This window comes from Sus scrofa, chromosome 1 (genome assembly GCF_000003025.6).
Source record: "Sus scrofa isolate TJ Tabasco breed Duroc chromosome 1, Sscrofa11.1, whole genome shotgun sequence".
In the NCBI taxonomy this organism is placed as follows: domain Eukaryota; kingdom Metazoa; phylum Chordata; class Mammalia; order Artiodactyla; family Suidae; genus Sus; species Sus scrofa.
In genome coordinates this window covers 268769972-268788385 of record NC_010443.5, presented here as the reverse complement: position 1 = coordinate 268788385, position 18414 = coordinate 268769972, and the positions used below count along the sequence as shown (strand labels likewise).

Genomic DNA, 18414 nt, shown 5'->3' with positions numbered 1-18414 from the left:
TGGACTCCTTGCCAGGCCCAGGGGAACTGCCCCCATCTAAGGCAAGGCGCTGCAGACAGGGGCTGTGCCACCCTATCTGCCCCATCCCTCAGGGCGAGTGGCTGAGTGAATGCAAGAGCAGGGCAGGGGTTGGGCCTGAGCAGGCTGGGGGTGAGCTCCAGTGGCAAGCACGCAGGCTGGGGGAGTCAAGGCAGAATTTATTGGCTCCTGAGCGCCCCCTACCCCTTCTCCTCTCATAGCTGGGGGAGATAGAGCAGGTGACCGGGACAAACCCACAAAGACAGAACAGCCCTGCCCGAGGGGCAGCCAGGCAGCCACCTGAGAGGGGAGGGGAGGGGAGGGGATGAGGGGTGCTCCTGCCAGGCCTCCGGCTGCAGCTCCAGTGCTCCTCCTGCTCTCAGGGAGGGACAGGCAGGGCTGAGTGACACTCGATCAGCTCCAGGGCCTGGATCCCCTTTAGACACCCGCTCGGTGGCCACCACTGCCCCTGCCCACTCCACTGGCTTCCTGAGTCTGGGGGCTTCCGCCCTGGTCCCATTTACAAGCTGCCTGTTCTCCGTGGAGTGCTTGGTGACTCTCTGCTCCCCTCTGCTCTGACCCAAGACATCACCCTGAGGGGCCCGGTCTCAGTCTCAGCCTGGGGCCAGAGGCTCTGCATGGCCTCCAAGACAGAACGTGGACATGAGGCTTTCACAGAAAGCCCCGGGGAAAGGGGGAGGTGGCACTGAGGCTTTTGGCAGTTTGGGTGCGGGGGTCGGCACCTCGGGGTCACAGTGCCGGGCCCTGCTTGCTTTGGTCTGGCTTCGCCCAGGACCCTCTGGGCTGGGAGCTGGGGCTCTGGATCCAGCATCTGTTGGCCTCAGAGGGACTTGGGGCAAATCACAGCTTCACCTCACCGGCCTGGATAAGGGTGTAGGCCTCTCGGTCCAGCGGGACATAGCGGCCCTTCCGGGCATCCAGGTAGAACAGCGGGTCTTTCACGACTGCTGGGTCAAAGCCCTCTTTCCGCAGGTCTGTCTTCTGTAGCTTGAAAGTCCCTGAGGGAGCAGGAAGGCAAGAGGGAAGGAGGGGTCAGAGGTCGGCAGGGCAGGGGCCAAGAAGGAGGGCTGGAGAGAAGCTGGGAAAGGGGAAGCTTGGGAGGAGGGGCACAGCCCTTTACAGTTTGCAAAGCCTCCATCCATTACAGTGTGTACTGCTTCTCAGAGCAGCCCTGCCACCCACCGGCTCCTGCAGACAGGGGGGCAGAGGCCTGAAGAGGGGAGGCTGTGTGTCCAGAGCCACATGCTGAGCGACAGCAGAGTGAGGACCCGAATCGGCTCCCTTTGCAGGAGCACTTCCCGGGTGCAGAAAGAAGCGACCTCATTTAACCCACACATCAACCCCAGGGGCAGCTGGATTCTAAGATGCAAGATTTCAGATTTTTAACATCTCTGAAACAGCTCAGCCAGGAGCGGTTTCCCCTGCAGAGTATGTAAATGATGCACCTTCCAGTCCTTGGGATTAGCCCCACTGTACAGATGGAAGACGGATGCTCAGAGAGGCCTATCTCTGGGCCCAGGTCACAGAGCCCAGAAGCACTGGAGCTGGGATTTGAAGGCAGGTATGAGAGATGCCGGAAATGGCTCTGGATCCCTGCCCTGGTTTTCTTCTGCCACATGGGATGGGCCACTTCTCCCAGCAAGAGTCGGAGTCTTTCTCAACCCTTCCTTGGATCCAGACTGGCCTTACGACATGCTTTGCCTCCTAGAAGGTGGCAGAAGCGGTGCTGTGGCTGTTCTGCGGGGGTCTAGGCCCCAAGGGGCCTTGCAGCTTCCACCCCCACCCTCGTGGCAGACCCCTAAGACCCGTCTAGCCTCTGGAGGAGGAGAAGCCACACAGAGCAAAGATGCACCATCCCAGGAAAGGCCACTTAGACTGGCCCTGCCCAGAGGGGCGTCACTGGCCAGACGTAGCTATGCAAATCTAATGAAAATTAAACACAATTTGAAATGCAGTTTCTCAGTCACATGGGTTCCACTTCTGGCGCTCAGTCGCTACTGGGGGCTGTGCTGGAGGGTGCAAAGAGTGACCGTGTCTGTCACTGCAGGCAGTTCTGATGGGCCTTGCTGCAGAGCCAGCCAGCTGGCAGCCCCACGAGAGGGAGGCCACCTTACACCTAATGGCAGCTCTTTAACCCTAGGCGGCGCCAAGAGAAGAACACTCAGCTGAACTTAACTGCAAATTGCTGACCTACAGAGTGTGAACAAATAAAATGGCTGTTTTGAGCCCTCAGTAAATTTGGGGTGCTTGTTCTGCAACAAGGCCTGAGGTCTGACAGCTTCCCTGCCCCTCTTGGACACCGAAGTGACAGTGGGAGTTCCCATCACGGCTCAGCGGTTAAGGAACCAGACGAGCATTCATGAGGATGCGGGTTCGATCCCTGGCCTCGCTCAGTGGGTTAAGGATGCGGCATTGCCGTGAGCTGCGGCAGACGCGGCTTGGATCCCCGGTTGCTGTGGCTCTGGCGTAGGCCAGCGATTTGACCCCTAGCCTTGGAACGCCCATATGCTGCCACGGGTGAAGCCCTAAAAAGCCAAAAAAAAGAAAAAAAAAAAAAAAAAAAGAAGTGACAGTGGTCGTTTGGTCCTCAGGGAGCCCTCAGGCTGGTGCAGGATGAGCACCCTCGTCGGACCCTCCCACTGCCTCAGGTGCACCCACATGAGTCAAGGGAGGCCCTCCGCCAAGGCAGAGCTGACATCACGGTCCCCTGGGGCAGCCAGGCAGACAGGGCCTCAGGCTGAGCGGCCAGGAGAAGCTGAGCAGTGGCGGGGAGCCGGGAGGGACAGCAAGGACCGAGGAGAGCAGAGGGGAGGGCTGGGCACGAGCCTCCATGCTTCCTGCCCATTGGGGAACTCCTGAGAGTCAGCAGGGGACAGAGATGACACCCCCGTGCCATGTGCCAGTGGACCCCCTGTTCACCCCTCCCTGGGTGAGCATGGCCCCTTTTTTATCACCCCACCCCCACCCCCAGGGCCATCTGCAGCACTCGAATCTGACCAGGTCACGACCCTGCTCACACACTTCTGTGGCTCCCTACTGCCCCTGGCCGAGTCCGTGCCCTCTCCCACCGCCCCCGACATGAGGCCCCTGCAGCCCCCTCTGTCCCACCCCACACCGCTGCCCACTCCTCACTGGCTCCAGCTTCAGGGCCTCCTTTCCCTCCTCGAGCCCCCAAGCGCTCTCTGGCCTCAGGGACTCCACACTGGCTGTTCCCACACCCCCAATGCCTGCCACCCCCACAAAGTCCCCTCTCTCATTCAGGTCTCAGCCAAACCCACACCTCCTCCGGGGAGCCTCCCAGTCAATCCCAGCCCACCTCATTCACCTTTCGGTCAGTGACCTCCATTCCATCTTTATCTTTGAAATTCCTTATCCTGTGGCTGCCTCCCCTACTGCTCTAGAAGCTCCAAGAGGTCCTGCCGGAATTTGTCACCTATATCCCCAAGGCTTAGCCGCAGTGCCCCGAGCAGACTAGGCACTCAATCGGCATTTGTTTTGCAAAGATGGGCTGCTGAAGGCTGGGGCTGCACAGGAAGGTCAGGTTACCAACCTCCCAGCAAGGCCGCGGGGGTGGGGCGTGGGGGGTGGACACACGCGGAACGACAGCCACTCTGGTCTTTCCAGAAGGCCCAGGAACGGGCCTGGGCCTGGCCCCTGCGAGCGCAAGTCGGTGGTGGCGGTGGGGGGACAGACCTGTTTTATGCAGCTCAGGCAGAAGGCGCAGGAAGATGGGGCGCGCGTACAGGGGCAGCTCCTTCTCCAGGAGCTGGGCAAGGCGCTCCAGGTCGCAGCTGCCAGTGGGGTTGGCCACAGCGGCCATGCCAGCCCGACCCTCGGTTCCTGGGGGCAGCAGAGTGGACAGTGAGCACTGGCAACGGCCCCTGTGGTGCCTCCACCCACATGCCTGCCCCCCCACTCCCCACCAGGTACCTGGCACCTCCACACCATACACGGCCACGTCGGCCATGTTCAGCAGGCGGCTGAGCGTGCCCTCCACCTCGGTGGTGGACACGTTCTCGCCTTTCCAGCGGAACGTGTCCCCCGTGCGGTCCCGGAAGTACAGGTAGCCCAGCTCGTCCATCACCAGCACGTCGCCTGGAGAGCAGCTGTGTGAGTTGGGGCTCAGGGGTGTGGCCTGGGGCGGGGTGTGTCGGGGTGGTTTCCGGGGAGGGGTCCTCTGAAGGTGGGAAAAGGCCCCTTCGGTCCCTCCCTCCCCTCCCCAAGGGGCTAAAAGCCTGGGGAGACGTGCCCACCCACCAGTGAGGTAGGCCTGGTCCCCCTTCTTGAAGACATCCTTGGCGATCTTTTTATTGTTGGCGCCCTGGTTGAGGTAGCCGTCGAAGCGCCGCAGGGGGTCCTTCTGGACGATGGTGCCCACCAGCTGGCCTGGCTCACCTGAGGCAGGGGAGGCGGTGTCAGAGTCGCCCTGGGGCCTTCACCCTCTAAAGGCACCCTTCTGCCCACCGAAACACCCGTTTCTCCCCGGTCCATGGAGGAACCCAAGAACGTCTGGTCCCTGAACAGATGAACGTCAAAGCCAGCAATGATGGGGTGGCCGAGCTCTGCGTGGCCGGCCTCGGCGGAGCCAGCACTCCCCGGGCTGGGCTCCACTCAAAGGGCTCCGCATTCTTTACCACAGGGATCCTCAGGGCGCCCCCGGGAGGCGGCGCTGCCAACAGCCCTGTGTGCACATGAGGGGAACAAGGCACAGAGCTGGGGCCTGAGCCGGGATTGATCCCAGGAGGATGGACCCAGGATCCACAACACAGAAGTGCACCAATGGACGGCGGGCTGGCTGGGACCAGCGATGAGGAGGGTGACAGATGAAAAAAGGACCTGCGGCCCTAAGAGAGCTGACGGAGGCTGCGGATCAGGACGGGCTCCCCTGCCCCTCTGCCCCTTCTCCCTCCTGAGCCAGCCCCTCCCGCTCTGACCCCTAATTCCAACCCTGAAGCAGACCTGGCCGGCAAGGAAGGCAAACGCCGTCGGGTCCCCGGATCAGCTCCATAGTGTCCTCGTTGACACGGACCAGCCGGATGGGGTACACAAAGGACAGGATGCGGCTGTTGAAGCCACACGCCCCCACCTGCAAAGGCCAAGACTTGGGCCCCGGCTCTCCCACCATGGGCCCGAGACCAGACAATTGGGGGACGGGCGGCACCCACACTCCCACAGTAGAGATCTTCCCTCCCCTCTGCCACCAGTGGTCCCCGGCTTGGGCCGCACCTGGCCGTCAAAGTTGCCCAGGCTGCAGTTGCACTCAGTGGCCCCATAGAACTCGGCCACCTGGGGGATGTGGAAGCGGCTGGAAAAGCTGGTCCAGATGGACTGCCGGAGGCCATTGCCAAGTGCCATGCGCACCCGGTGCTGCTTTTCCGCCTCCCGGGGTGGCTGGTTGAGGAGGTATCTGCACAGCTCGCCAATGTACTGCACGATCTGGGGGTGGACATGGGGTGAGTTTGGGCCCCTGAGGCTGCTCTGGCTCCATGGCTCCCCGGCCCCCCAGACCCCAGGAGCCCGGTGGCCGGCCCAGGGCCGGGCTGTGCCATCCCTTCCCTCTCGGGGCCTCAGTTTCCCCCTCCGAACTATGGGGAGTGTTGCCCTGAACAGACGGCTGGCTGCCTTCGGCTATGAGACGTCGCTGGGTGGAGCGGGTGGGGGTCAGGAGGGGACCGGACAGCTCATGCCCGCCCCTCGGTGCGCACCGTGCAGTTGTACTTGACACAATCATCCCAGAACCGAGAAGCGGAGAACTTCTTCCGGATGACCACCGTCAGGCCGTGGAGCAGGCACTGCCCGACGCCCACGATGTTGCCTGAAAGCAGACGGTGGGCCCCGAGGTCACGCAGACAGGAGGCCCCTCCCTCTAGGGCCTCCTCTGGCACAGCCCAACCTCCTCACAGGTCCTTCCGCAGTCTTCCTCCTTCCTCCTGTCCCTCCAACCCTCACGGATCCCATCTCTCTCCCGAGGGCCCGTGGGACCAGGGCACACTTCTCAGACGGTCCCCGGGGCCTCCAGAGCTGCCCCAAGCTCCTGCTCCCAAACAGCCAGGGGGCGCCTGGGCTGGCCTGCCTGGCTTCTGCACCTCACAGGGGCCTGCCTTGGGTACACCTCCTCCCAGAAGCCTTCCTGGCCATCAGCGGGCTCTTCCCCTGAGCTGAGCTCCTGCTCCCTGCCCTTCCTCACACTTGATGCCACGGCCTGTGTTAGGATCGGGTGGTCGGGTAGGTTCCCATCATTCATCCTGCCCCAAACACACACACCCAAGCTCTAAGCACCATGAGGGCAGGAACTACCTTTCCTCCATCCCTGTCTTTCTTTTTTTTTAGGGCCGAACCTGCAGCACATGCAAGTTCCCAGGCTAGGGGTCAAATCAAAGCTGCAGCTGCTGGCCTACACCACAGCCACGGCGCCGCCAGATCCAAGCTGCGTCTGTGACTTATGCTGGATCCTCGACCCACTGAGCAAGGCCAGGGACTGAAACTGCATCCTCATGGATACTAGTCGGGTTCTTAACCTGCTGAGCCACAATGGAAACTCCCCATCCCTGTCTTTCTATAAGCCCTTAAGACCAAGCAGCAAGGCTGTGCACACAGGTCGAAATGAACTGAAAAGTCAGACCAGCCCAGGTGCCCTGCGGGACACAGCCACACACCCAGTGATGCTGGCATGGCCATTCTCATTCAGGGGTCAAGTCAATGGCCATGGCAATGACAGTGGATCTGGGTTCAAGTCAAATGAACCCAGCGGTGACTTCAAAGCTCACGTTTCTACATAACACGCTGCCCGCCAAGAGGGATGGGGTTCCCTGAGGCTCTGGGGGTGCTGGAAGCGGAGCAGGCCGGCCCAGGATACCTGCCGTGTGGTAGAGGGGGAGGCAGTCATAGAGGACGTCGTCCGGCCGCATGCGGAATCCGTAGTACACCAGGGCAGCCATGCGGTAATACCTGGGAGGGCAGAGGGCGAAGGGCTCGGTGGGGCCTGGAAAGGCGGGAGGAGAGGCCCCCGGGCCCACCACCCCCGGGCCTCCCCCCAGAGCACCTCCCCCTACCTGCTGTGCACCACGATGGCAGCTTTGGGCAGCCCCGTGGTGCCGGACGTGTAGATGTAGAAGAGCTTATCTGAAGAAACAGACACAGGAGCAGTTAGGACAGAGGGCAGCACAGGCTGGGCAGAGTCGGACAGACAGACATCTAGAGGTGTGGATCGCTCAACAGCCACACCCGTCACACCGCCTCCAGGAAGCCTACCCTGAAGACCCCAGACACCCCTTTCTGCTCGAATGCCTGCACCTGTTTCTTCAACAAACGTTTTCTTTCTTTTTTTTTTTTTACTTTTTGCCTTTTCTAGGGCCGCTCCCGTGGCATATGGAGGTTCCCAGGCTAGGGGTCAAATTGGAGCTGTAGCCACGGGCCTACACCAGAGCCACAGCAACGCCAGATCCGAGCCATGTCTGCGACCTACACCACAGCTCAAGGCAAAGCCAGATCCTTAACCCACTGAGTGAGGCCAGGGATCGAACCCGTATCCTCAAAGACAGATACTAGTCGGGTTCATTAACTGCTGAGGCATGACAGGACCTCCTCTGTTTTTATTCTTAAATGGCTACTCCTACAAAAGACAAAAAAAAAAAAAAAAAAAAAAAAAAAAAAAAAAGAAGAAGAAAAAAAGACTACTCCTGTGGCTTATGGAAATGCCCAGGCTAGGGGTTGAATCGGAGCTGCTGCCGACACCACAGCCACAGCAACAGTGGATCTGAGCTGTGTCTGTGACCCACACTGCAGCTTGGAGCAGTGCGAGATCCTCACCCCCCCAGTGAGGCCAGGGATCAAACCTGCATCCTTAGAGCTACTAGTCAGGTTCTTAACTTGCTGAGACACAATGGGAACTCCGGGGAGGGCTTCTCAAAGGAGGTGACGGCTACCCCGAGTCTTCAGTGTGGGGAGGCATTAGCTGCAGGGAGCGGGTGCAGTGGTCACTCTTGCACTGCTGACCATGTCTCTATCCCCCCATAGCCCGGCCCAGGGATGGTCACGTTACAGTTTCCATCTGAGGCTCAGCCCCACCAGGAGGTCAGGACACCACTGGATGCCTCTGCATGTTACAGAGCAACCATTTCATGTTCTTGGGGGTGCTTGTTGTATACCAGCCCTAGCTGGGCACCACGAGAGCACCAGGCTAAACTAGCCGGAGTCCCTGCTCTCAAGGAGCTACCCAAAAAAAAAAAAAAAAAAAAAAGTGTTCCCATTGTGGCTCAGTGAGTTAAGAATCCAACTAGTGCCTAGGAGGGTTTGGGTTCAATCCCTGGCCTTGCTGCTCCGTGGGTTAAAGGATCCAGCATTGCCGCAAGCTGCAGCATAGGTCGCAGATGCGGCTCAGATCTGGCATTGCTGTGGCTGTGGCTGTGGCCAGCAGCTGCAGCTCTGATCTGACCCCTAGCCTGGGAACTTTCATGTGCTGTGGGTGCGGCCCTAAAAAGACACACACACACACAAAAGAAGCTTACAAAAGCACCCAGCAGGCAAGACCCACATACGCAGAGGTTACACAATAATAAATGACGACGGCCAGTTATGGAGCACTTCTGGCCACACCCTCACTCCCCACTGCATCTTTTCTCATCCTCAAAGCCACTCCATAACATAGGTTCTGTCACCATTCCCGATTTTGTGGTTGTGGGGACAGAGCTCAGAGGGCAGCTCGGGGTCACACAGGGAAGCAGCAGAGCTGGGATATGAACTTCGCCAGGGCTCTGAGCTTCCAGGTGATGCGGAAGCTGGAGGCTCCACAAGGCAGGGCGGCGCGCAGGGGAAGAGAGGCCTGAGCGTCCTGGAGGCTGCCTGGAGGGGGCGGGGGCAGGCAGCCCAGCACAGGGGGGATCACAGCCCAGTGGGGGCCTGCACTGAGCAGGTGCTGGGCGAATATGCAAAGGGTCTCGCCTCCCGCCCCCAGCCCCAGGCCAAACTCCTGGGCTCCCCATGGCCCTGCACACACAGGTCAGGCATCAAGGAAGGCAGCGTGCCTGGCACTTTCTCTGCATCTGCTCCCGCAGCCTCTGCAGTAAGCCCAGGATTACTGTCCTCATTTTTCCTCATGGAAAAGGGAGGCGACAAGTCAAGTTTAGAGAAGAACCCAGGCCCAGAGGCCAGGGCTCTGCCCTTGGCCATCTTAGAAATCCCTCTGTGGGGGCAGGGGGCCCACCTACAAAGCCCTTGTTGGGGCGGCTGGGCAGGTGCTTGGGGGCATCTTCCAGCAGGGGGTCCAGGTGCTCCGTGCCGGCGGGCACTGCGCTGGGCTCCCAGGGACCGGAGCAGAAGAGGCTGAGCGAGGGGTCCAGGCTGGCATGGATCTCTAGCACGGCTGCGGGGAGACAGGGCAGATCAGCAGGCAGGCCAGCACACCCCGTGTTCCAGGACCTCTGCTCGTGTCTGGGCTGAGCAAGCTGTCCGGGTGGGTGGGTCAGAGATGGGTGAAGCATCTGGGGCCTCACTCTAAGGACGATGCTGACAGGAGCGAGGGCTCCCGTTCGCTTCTGGCTAACCACAAGGCAGGCTCTTTACATGCATTCTCCTGCTCACACATCCCAGGAAATAGGTACCAGTATCAGCCCATTTTACAGATGAGAAGACTGAGGCTCTGAGAATGGGAGAGACTTGGCCAGAGTGCACTGGAGCTGGGACTCACAGCCAGCTCTATCCCACACCAAGGTTCACCCTCTGATTCACTGTGCTATGCTAGTGTGCGGGGGTCTGGTTAGAAGGGAGGACAGCAGGGCACAGGCTGGTGGTCTTCCGGCCTCTTCAGAGGGTAGGAACCTTCTCTCAGGCTCCTCTGTGCACTACAGATGTCCAGCTACTCACCCGGCCTGAGCACAGGCCAATCCCTGCCCAGCTGGTCACACTTCCCCTGGCTGCCTCTTGATCTGTCCAGCCCCCTGCCCTCTCCCTGCTGCATCCTTCCCCCTTTGCAGCATCTTAATAACCTCCTCTGCCCATCATCCCTCAGCCACAGCAGCGTGCAGAGAAAGAACAGGGACACTGTGGTCAAGCCTGGTATCAAATCCCAGTGCTGTCATGTGACAGCTGTGTAGGTGCCTCTCACCATGCTCAGTCTCTCATCTCTAATGCCAAGGGGACAACCTCTACCTTGCCAGACTTTGTGAAGATCACAGCTCCTTTGGTAAAGCCCCAAGCTCAGTATTTGGTCAGTGGTGGCCAATAAACATAAGCTCTGCAGGAAAGCAGGGAACAGAGTCCTCGTCCCATTGTACAGATGAGGCAACTGAGGTCTAATTAGTCACAAGGACAGGGACCACGCTGAGGGCTCGCCTGGTATCAGCCACCTTGCAAGTGCCTGAGGTGAAGCAGCTCCCTGAAAACCGCACGAGGCAGGAGCTTCCATCTCTCGGGTCTCTGGTTAACTGGGGCAGAGCCCAGGCCACCCGATGCCAGGGCTCATGCCCCTAACCTCTGAGCCACACAGCCTCTGCCAGGGCTGGCAGGGGATTGTGGCAGTGCCTGGGGGAGGGTGGGCCCTGCTAGTCTCCTGCCTCTCGGGGGCTCACCTGGGGCCATCTCGCTGCCAAAGATGAGGGCCCGGGCGCGGGAGGAGGTCAGGCAGTGGCGCAGGGCGTCCCGCCGCAGGTTGGTGTTGATGAGCGCCGCCTCCACACCCAGCTTGGCCATGCCCAGCCACAGGCCCACGAACTCATTACAGTTTTCCATGAGAAGGGCAGCCACGTCGCCCGAGGCCAGGCCCCGCGCCTGCAGGAAGTTGGCCACGCTGCTCGAGTAGTCATCCAGCTGGCGGAAGGTCCAACGTGTGTCTGTGCCCTCAAAGATCAGGGCTGTCTTGTCGGGGTGGCGCTGGACGGTGGCAGCGAATAAGATGGGCACCGTGCGCCGCTCCTGCAGGTACCGGCGGACCTTGGCCTTCACCTTCAAGAGCACCATGCCGCCGCTGGTGGGGAAGCAAGCAAGGGAGCCGTGACTGCTGGGCTGGGATGTGGGGGTCTCGAGACCTCGGCTCAGGCTGCTGTGCCACTGGCCTGAAGGTCCAGAGCGGGGTCCCTTGCCATGCTCCCCTTTCCGGGCACCCGTGTGCGGGGCAGTGACACGCGGGGCTCACCCATGCTGCACGGTAACACCGGGGACCTGGGTGACGACTCTCTCCATGGTACAGAGGGCTGGCCCTGGGCTTCCCAAGGGGGATGTGGCAGGGCTGACACTTGAACTTCAGTCCTATCTGGCTCCAGAGTTCAACTCCTGCTGCCCTCTAAGCTCTGCAGGAGTCTGCTGCTGACAGAGCCTTCCACGAGCCCAGGGCCCCAAGTCAAAGTCCAAACACCTTGGCCCGGACCTCCCCCAGCCCCCTATCAACCCTCTATCACAGTGAGCCAGCAAGGGGTGGGGGCGGGGGGCACTCTGTCCCGTTCCCCACCTTGCCCCCTACTCAGTGCCGGGCACAGGGCAGATGTTCAATTAGTGTTTGTGGGATCGCTTGGCAACAGCCCCCTCTCCTGCCCCGTCCCTGTCATCTTTGATCCCAGACCTCTCCCAGCTCCCCAGCTTCTATGCCTTTGCTGATGCTGTGCCCTCTGGCTGGAACCCCCGGCTCCCCCCTCCTTGAGGTGACTCTCGAGTACAACTGCTTTTCCTCCCAGAGGCCGTCTCTGAGTCCCCAAGGCCCCGGCCTGCAGCCACCTCTCTGTGCCCCCTGCTCCCACAGCTCTCTGCTGCTACAACCCTTCCTGCAGTGGCCACTCCACACCGCCTTCTGTAGTCAACTCAGAATGACGACTACTGAGCTGCCTGTCCTAAGTGTGTGTCACTGGGACACTGCTGTGAGCAAGACTGTCAGGGTGCATGGCACTGCCCGTTTAGAGGTTTACTGTGTCCAATCCAGTCTCCCCGACCAGTCTGAGCTCAGCCCAGGACCAGGTCTGCCTCATTCTCCCCTGAGCCCCAGAGTCAGGGGCAGCAGGTGTTTCTGGTACAGGATATCCCCGCGGGCCATACCTGACTTTCAATGGGGAGCAGGTTCTCCCAGACATGATTTGGGGCCCTGCTCTAGAACTCAGTGCCCTCTCAGACTCATGCCAGCTGGAGGACAGGGCCCTCCCTGCAGGCTCCTTTTGACCCTCCCAGAAGCTACAGCATGTTCTTGGGACCCCTTGCAATGTCCCTCAACATGCCTGGGGTTCCATGTACAGCCCAGGCTCCCAAGTCTGCTCCAGGCTAAGGAGAACCAAGTTAAGGAGATTCTAAGGGAGGAGACTTTGACCTTGGAGATGGAGGTACCATGTACTACTGCAAGGGGAAGGGTGTGGAGCAGAGGCTGCTCCTGTGGGGCCCAGGTGCCCTGTGCTGGGAGCAGCCATGGTTGTCTGGTTTGGGGAGATTTGGGGGCTTAGGAGCCCAACATGGAGCAGGAGACCCCAGGAAGGGCTGTACTAGGTACTCACAAGACATCGCGCCTGACCGTCTTGATGAAGATTCGGACGAAGCGCCAGCCGCCCGACCCCAGGTAGAGGAACAGAAGGGAGAACCCCACGTGGGTCCAGGGCAGTTTCAGCACCAGCCTGGAGAACAGCAGCACCCCCACTAGAGATGCCCCAAGCAGCATGGTGACCTGTGGGCACAAGGCAGTCAGTGGACCCAAATGCCTGGGGCCCCTACTTCCTGGCCCAGGCGGCCAGGCCACTATAATCTCAAAGCATCAATGAACCTACAGTGAGGCTTAGCTATACTGAGTACGGTAGCTGAGGACCAGGATCCTCTCTGGAGGATCTGGAGTTTGGAAGGAGCAGGCTAGCGGCATGGGACTTGAGGTGAGGAGTTTCAGAGCTGAGAGGCAGAGGCTGGTTTCTAGCCTCCTAATCTCTTCTCTGCTTATGATTCTATGACTCTTTCAATGACCTTAGTTTTTGTTTGTCTTTTTAGGGCCATACCCACGGCGTATGGAAGGTCCCAGGCTAGGGGCCCAATCGGAGCTGTAGCAGCTGGACTACGCCACAGCCACAGCAAGGTGGGATCCAAGCCTCGTTGTGACTTACACCACAGCTCACGGAAACACCAGATCCTTAATCACACTGATGGAGGCCAGGGATCGAACCACTGTCCTTACGGATACTAGTCAGGTTGGTTACTGCTGAGCCACAAATGGGAACTCCACTAGTCAGATTCTTAATCCGAGGAGCCACACGGGAACTCCTCTGAATGACCTTGGGCAAGTCCCTTCCCCACTTTGGTTCTCAGTCCTCCCCTCTGTAAAATGGGTGTGAAGAGAATTGCTCTCAGAAGCCCTTCCAGTCAAAACAGAACAGTCCACTCTCCTGACGTACAGGGTCCTAACCAAAATGGCTTAGAGTGGGAACTGACTTTAGCGCTTCTGTCTCAACTCTCCACCCAGAGACTTAGGGAGTTTGTGTGGATGATCAGGCCAAGCCACAACACCCAATCTGGAGAAGGAGCCCTGCTCAGTCCCTGCCCAAAGGCCCAGGCAGCGCCATGCCTCTGCTGGCCCACAGAGGGCGATGGAGAAAACAGGTTAGAGCCTGGAGGTGCTACCGCCCAGAGGGGAAAAGTGATACAGGGAGAGGAAGAGGGCCTTGAAGGCACCCCCACAAATACACTCAGCAAGCCACTCAGATCAATCTTTGGGAATGGGGCCTTAAGGGGAGAGGAACAGCTGGCGGGGCTAGGATTACGGCTCCTGGCGTTTTAAACACTTGCTTGAGGTGCAACCGATGCGACTGTTTTCCTTCAGGTTCTCCTATTCTTGGGGAGGGGCTGAAGGTCACGGCTATGATGTAGCCTGAGAGTCTCCAGGTCAAGATGAGGACATGAGCTCACCTGAGACCACCTCCCCCTCCTCAAAGCGAGAAGCAAAAGCCCGGCGGGGGACCGAACCAACGCCCCCAAACTCAAATGCCAAGGGTCTCCAAGGTCCTCAGTTCTCTGGGCTCCCAGAGCCCACCAGGGCAGAAGGCAAGAACTCGTCCCGGAAGGCTGGGCGATGGGACCAAGGGGAGGAAAGGGGATGCCCAGATCCCTCGGGCCTCGATCCTGGGTCACTGTGGACCGCCCTGGCCTCTAAAAAGCCAGGGGAGTAGCAGAATGCCCAGCTGGAGACAGAGCACCAGGGCGCGTCCCCGACCCAGGCGGGTACCGCCACCTCTCCAGGACTCGGCCGGGCACATTCCCCAGCCCGAGGACCCACTCACTGCCCTGACCTGTACTCACCTGATGTCGGCTCCGCCAGTCCAGATGCAGCTCTGCTGTGGTAGCAGAGTGGGGAGCGCGGGGGGCATCAGCTGCGCCCGGGCGCGCAGAGCCGGGTCTCAGCAGAGCTTCGCCAGCTCTGCGCCCAGCAGGGCCCGGCCACCCGGCCGGCCCCGCCCGCCTGCGGCGCTCCTCCCCCGCCTGCCTCCCGCAATCCAAACCAGCTGCGCCGGCCGGCAACACCGCCTCCCGCGCCTCGCCCACCGCGAGCAAGCCGCAGAGCTGGCGGCGCCGCCCGACCCGCCGCCCCTGCGCGAGCGACGGCCTCCGGCGGTGTCCCGCGCGGCACGCTGGGAGTTGTAGTCCGCGCCGCGCAGCCCCGCCCCGCCCGGCCGCAGAGACCCCTGGGGCGGGAAGGTGACAGGCGCACTCTGCCCGAGCCCTGACCCCTCTGTCCCCGGCGTCCCTTCGTGGGAGGAGAGCACCCCCACCGCACTGTTGGCGGAGAATCCGGAGTCCACACTCCGGAGACAGGAACAGAATTTGGCCAAGGCCCAGCGCCACACCTAGAAGAGCGGGAAAAGGGCGGTTTACAACAGAGGTGAGCTGGAGGGCAGACAGCAGTAACTGGCTCTGTGGCGCAATGGATAGCGCATTGGACTTCTAGCCAACCCAAGCGTGGTGATTCAAAGGTTGTGGGTTCGAGTCCCACCAGAGTCGAGGTTTTGACAGCTCCTTTCAAAGGACATTTCCTCTTTGAAATTTTGTGGCCTCCCAGGCCCTAAGGTTCAGGAGACCCACACAATCGTTCCTGCAGACCTGAGGCTGACACTTCTGCTTCTGGGACAGCAATAAAGTTGGGCGTTGGGATTCCTGCACAGGAAGCCTTTCCTTTCGTTGATATCCTGAAAGCAATGTGGCACACCTGCTGGTACAAAGGGCACGGCGCCTTGAGACTAGTACATATCTTTGGCCTCTGGTCGGTCCGGACCCTGCAGCAAATCAGTCTCTAAGCAGCCTCTGACCACAGTTTCCATACCACCTGCCCAGCCCCAGGCCATCTGCCAGCTTCCCAGCTCTATGTCACTCTGGGCTTCTGAAAACTTGGTGCCTTGATAATCAAACGTGTTGAGCATCCACAGTTGCTACCTGTCCTTAAATAGAGCCCTTACTCCCATAATCCAGTAGGAGTCCTTAAAAGCAAGGAAGGACAGTTTTCAGGGTATATTTATAGGCGTTGAAAGCGAAAATTTGGTCTGACAAGTATTTGAACCCATTTCGTCCAGAGTACAGGCTGCCTCCTTTTGGGGGAACTCACTAAATTAAAGCACCACCTCCCTCCCCCGTTGCATCCAGGAGGTATGAGGTGCAGTGGTTCTGGGTGTGGACATTGGCATCCAAGGGGCTTGGGTCAACTCTGCAGTGGAAAATTCAGAGTCTGGGGTTCCCACTGTTACTCAGCAGAAACGAACCTGACTAGTATCCATGAGGACATGGGTTGGATCCCTGGCCTTGCTAAGTGGCTTAAGGATCTGACGTTGCCGAGAACCGTGGTATAGGTCACAGACACGGCTCGGATTCTGCGTTGCTGCGGCTGTGGTGTAGGCTGGTAGCTACAGCTCCGAATCAGCTCCTAAACTGGGAACATCCATATGGTGCAGATGCAGCCCTAAAATCACCAAAAAAAAAAAAAAGAAAAGAAAAGAAAAAAGAAAATTGTCTCCATTTCTTATACAGAAAAATGAGGACGGGAGTTCCCGTTGTGGCACAGCAGAAACGAATCTGACTAGGAACCATGAGGTTGCGGGTTCGATCCCTGGCTTTGTTCAGTGGGTTAAGGATCCAGTGTTGTTGTGGGCTTTGGTGTAGGTCACAGATGCGGCTGGGATCTGGCATTGCTGTGGCTGTGGTGTAGGCCGGCAGCAACAGCTCCAATTAGACCCCTAGCCTGGGAACCTCCATGTGCTATGGGTGCGGCCATCAAAAGACAAAAAAAAAAAAAAAAAAAAAAGAGAGAGAGAAAAAAAATGAGGATGTACTAATAGTGTTTGCCTCACAGGGTTGGTGTGGCGAGTCACTGGGAGTATTTCAATAAGCGCTTGATGTTTCTATTACTGTGGCTTACAGGTCCATTGACCACAAAGCACATACAAAATCTAGACATGATTACATCTGATTGCACCCACATGGCTTAGCAAATAATAGAAGCTTGATAAATGTTTGTTGAGTGAATGACAGGCAGAGTGAATTGGAAGCTCTGACCCTATCCACCCCAGGAACCTTCGCATGATCAGTGCTCTCTGTCAACTGCTCAGGTCACATGCAAAGTGGACAAGTGAGAATTTGGAGGAAGAGGCAGTGGTGATGAGCCCTGCCTCCCACCCCCACTCTCCTCCACCCTGGTCACCTCGGTGAGGGCAAAGCTGTACCCCACCAGACATGGGGCCTGGCCTGATGGGGAGAGATGCAAGGAGACCTAGAGAGATGAGACAATCTGCCTTCAAGTTGCTGAGAGTCTAGCTGAGCCCACAGAGAGGGTGGGTGGAGATTAGATCCCTGGAGTAGGTTGTCCCTCCCCAGGACTCACCCGACTTCTATCAACACTCACCGCACAGGATTTTGATTTGTCTTCATTGCTTTCCAGTCGGACACATCTGGGTGGCACTCCCAGCCCCAACTGTGAGCTGCTGGGTAAATCACCTCTCCCCCCGGAGCCTCAGTGCCCTCGTTAGTAAAATGCGAATAGGGGCTGCACAGTCTCTGCCTCCATCCCACACCTCGGGCTGAGTGTGGACTCTGAGATGATGCAGGCCAAGCTCGGCTTGGGGCTGGTTCGGGGAGGCCCCCAGCTGCTGTAGCAACTCCACTCCGACAGGGCAGGGTTGCAACTGACTCGATCACCTCGGAACCCCCGCATTCGGCCTCGCTTACAAGATCTTTTTTTTTTTTTTTTTTGGTCTTTTTTGTTGTTGTTGTTGCTATTTCTTGGGCCACTCCCGTGCGAGGCATATGGAGGTTCCCAGGCTAGGGGTTGAATTGGAGCTGTAGCCACCGGCCTACGCCAGAGCCACAGCAACGTGGGATCCGAGCCGCGTCTGCAACCTACACCACAGCTCACGGCAACGCCGGATCGTTAACCCACTGAGCAAGGGCAGGGACCGAACCCGCAACCTCATGGTTCCTAGTCGGATTCGTTAACCACTGCGCCACGACGGGAACTCCACTTACAAGATCTTGATGACAAGATTGAGGACTAGTGGGCTCGGGCATCAGGATACATGGGGAGGGGAAGGCCACGGAATGGGAAAATGGACTGGAAAAGCCTTTGTGTACCAGGCTGGGGAGTTTATACTGGGGCACTGACAAGTCACTGAGGGTTTTTTCTTTCTTTCTTTTTTCTTTTTTTTTTTTGTCTTTTTAGGGCTACACCCACAGCATATGGAAGTTCCCAGGCTAGGGGTTGAATCAGAGCTATAGCTGTTGGCCTACACCACAGCCAGAGCAACGCAGATCTGAGCCACGTCCGTGACCCACACCACAGCTCACGGCAATGCTGGATCCTTAACCCACTGATGGAGGCCAGAGATCGAACCTGCATCCTCATGGATGCTAGTCACATTTGTTTTCATTGAGCCATGACGGAAACTCCCCACTGAGGGTTCTTAAGAAGGGCAAGCTGGGGGCTGTCATTTGTGGGAGAGGCTGAAGTTAGGCTGCCCTCATAGTGGGCTCCCACCACTGCTGCACCCCCATATGCCTTGCATTAGGGACCAAACCACAGCCCTTAAATCTCCAGGCATAACCGAGACTGACGTTTGAACGCCTTTGAAGATATTAACCCTCCCCAGGGTGCCAAAGTGATCTGGCCCATCTCTGGAGTAGGTGCTTACCCCACTGATAAGATAACCAGTTGCATTTGGCATCAGGACCCCTGGGCTCTAAGTCCTCCCACTCTGGGTATGTGCAAAATAAATAGCTCTGGCTTGACTGGGTACTGGTGACTTCAGAAGCCTGGAAGGGCCTCGGTGGTAAACAATCCCCCTCTTCCATTTCCAAGGTGCTTACTATGCGCTAAAGCACTGCGCTGGCACAGTGGCCCTGTTGTGAGGTAAGTATGTATTCTCCCCATTTTACAGATGAGAAAACCGAGGC

At 58.7% G+C, this 18414-nt stretch overlaps 1 protein-coding gene and 1 non-coding gene across 4 annotated transcripts; one reads left to right on the top strand and one right to left on the bottom strand.

The window, feature by feature from the left end:
* Nucleotides 178-14594, bottom strand: SLC27A4 (solute carrier family 27 member 4). Of its 3 annotated transcripts, XM_013993903.2 has the most exons (13): nucleotides 14284-14594; nucleotides 12504-12670; nucleotides 10605-10999; nucleotides 9242-9400; nucleotides 7092-7161; nucleotides 6896-6987; nucleotides 5745-5854; nucleotides 5266-5475; nucleotides 4999-5125; nucleotides 4297-4434; nucleotides 3970-4134; nucleotides 3733-3879; nucleotides 178-1037 (listed from the first exon to the last, which is right to left on the bottom strand). In XM_013993903.2, exons 2-13 carry the CDS (start codon nucleotides 12662-12664, stop codon nucleotides 880-882), a joined length of 1932 nt encoding a protein of 643 aa, XP_013849357.2. In that variant the 5' UTR covers nucleotides 12665-12670; nucleotides 14284-14594; the 3' UTR covers nucleotides 178-879. The 3 variants fall into 3 exon arrangements, with proteins under 3 accessions (XP_013849357.2, XP_020925268.1, XP_020925278.1); XM_021069609.1 differs by having other exon boundaries at nucleotides 3733-4134; XM_021069619.1 differs by having other exon boundaries at nucleotides 178-3879.
* Nucleotides 14892-14982, top strand: TRNAR-UCU. The gene is given in 2 exon segments: nucleotides 14892-14928; nucleotides 14947-14982. It is a non-coding gene; the product is annotated as a tRNA-Arg (tRNA).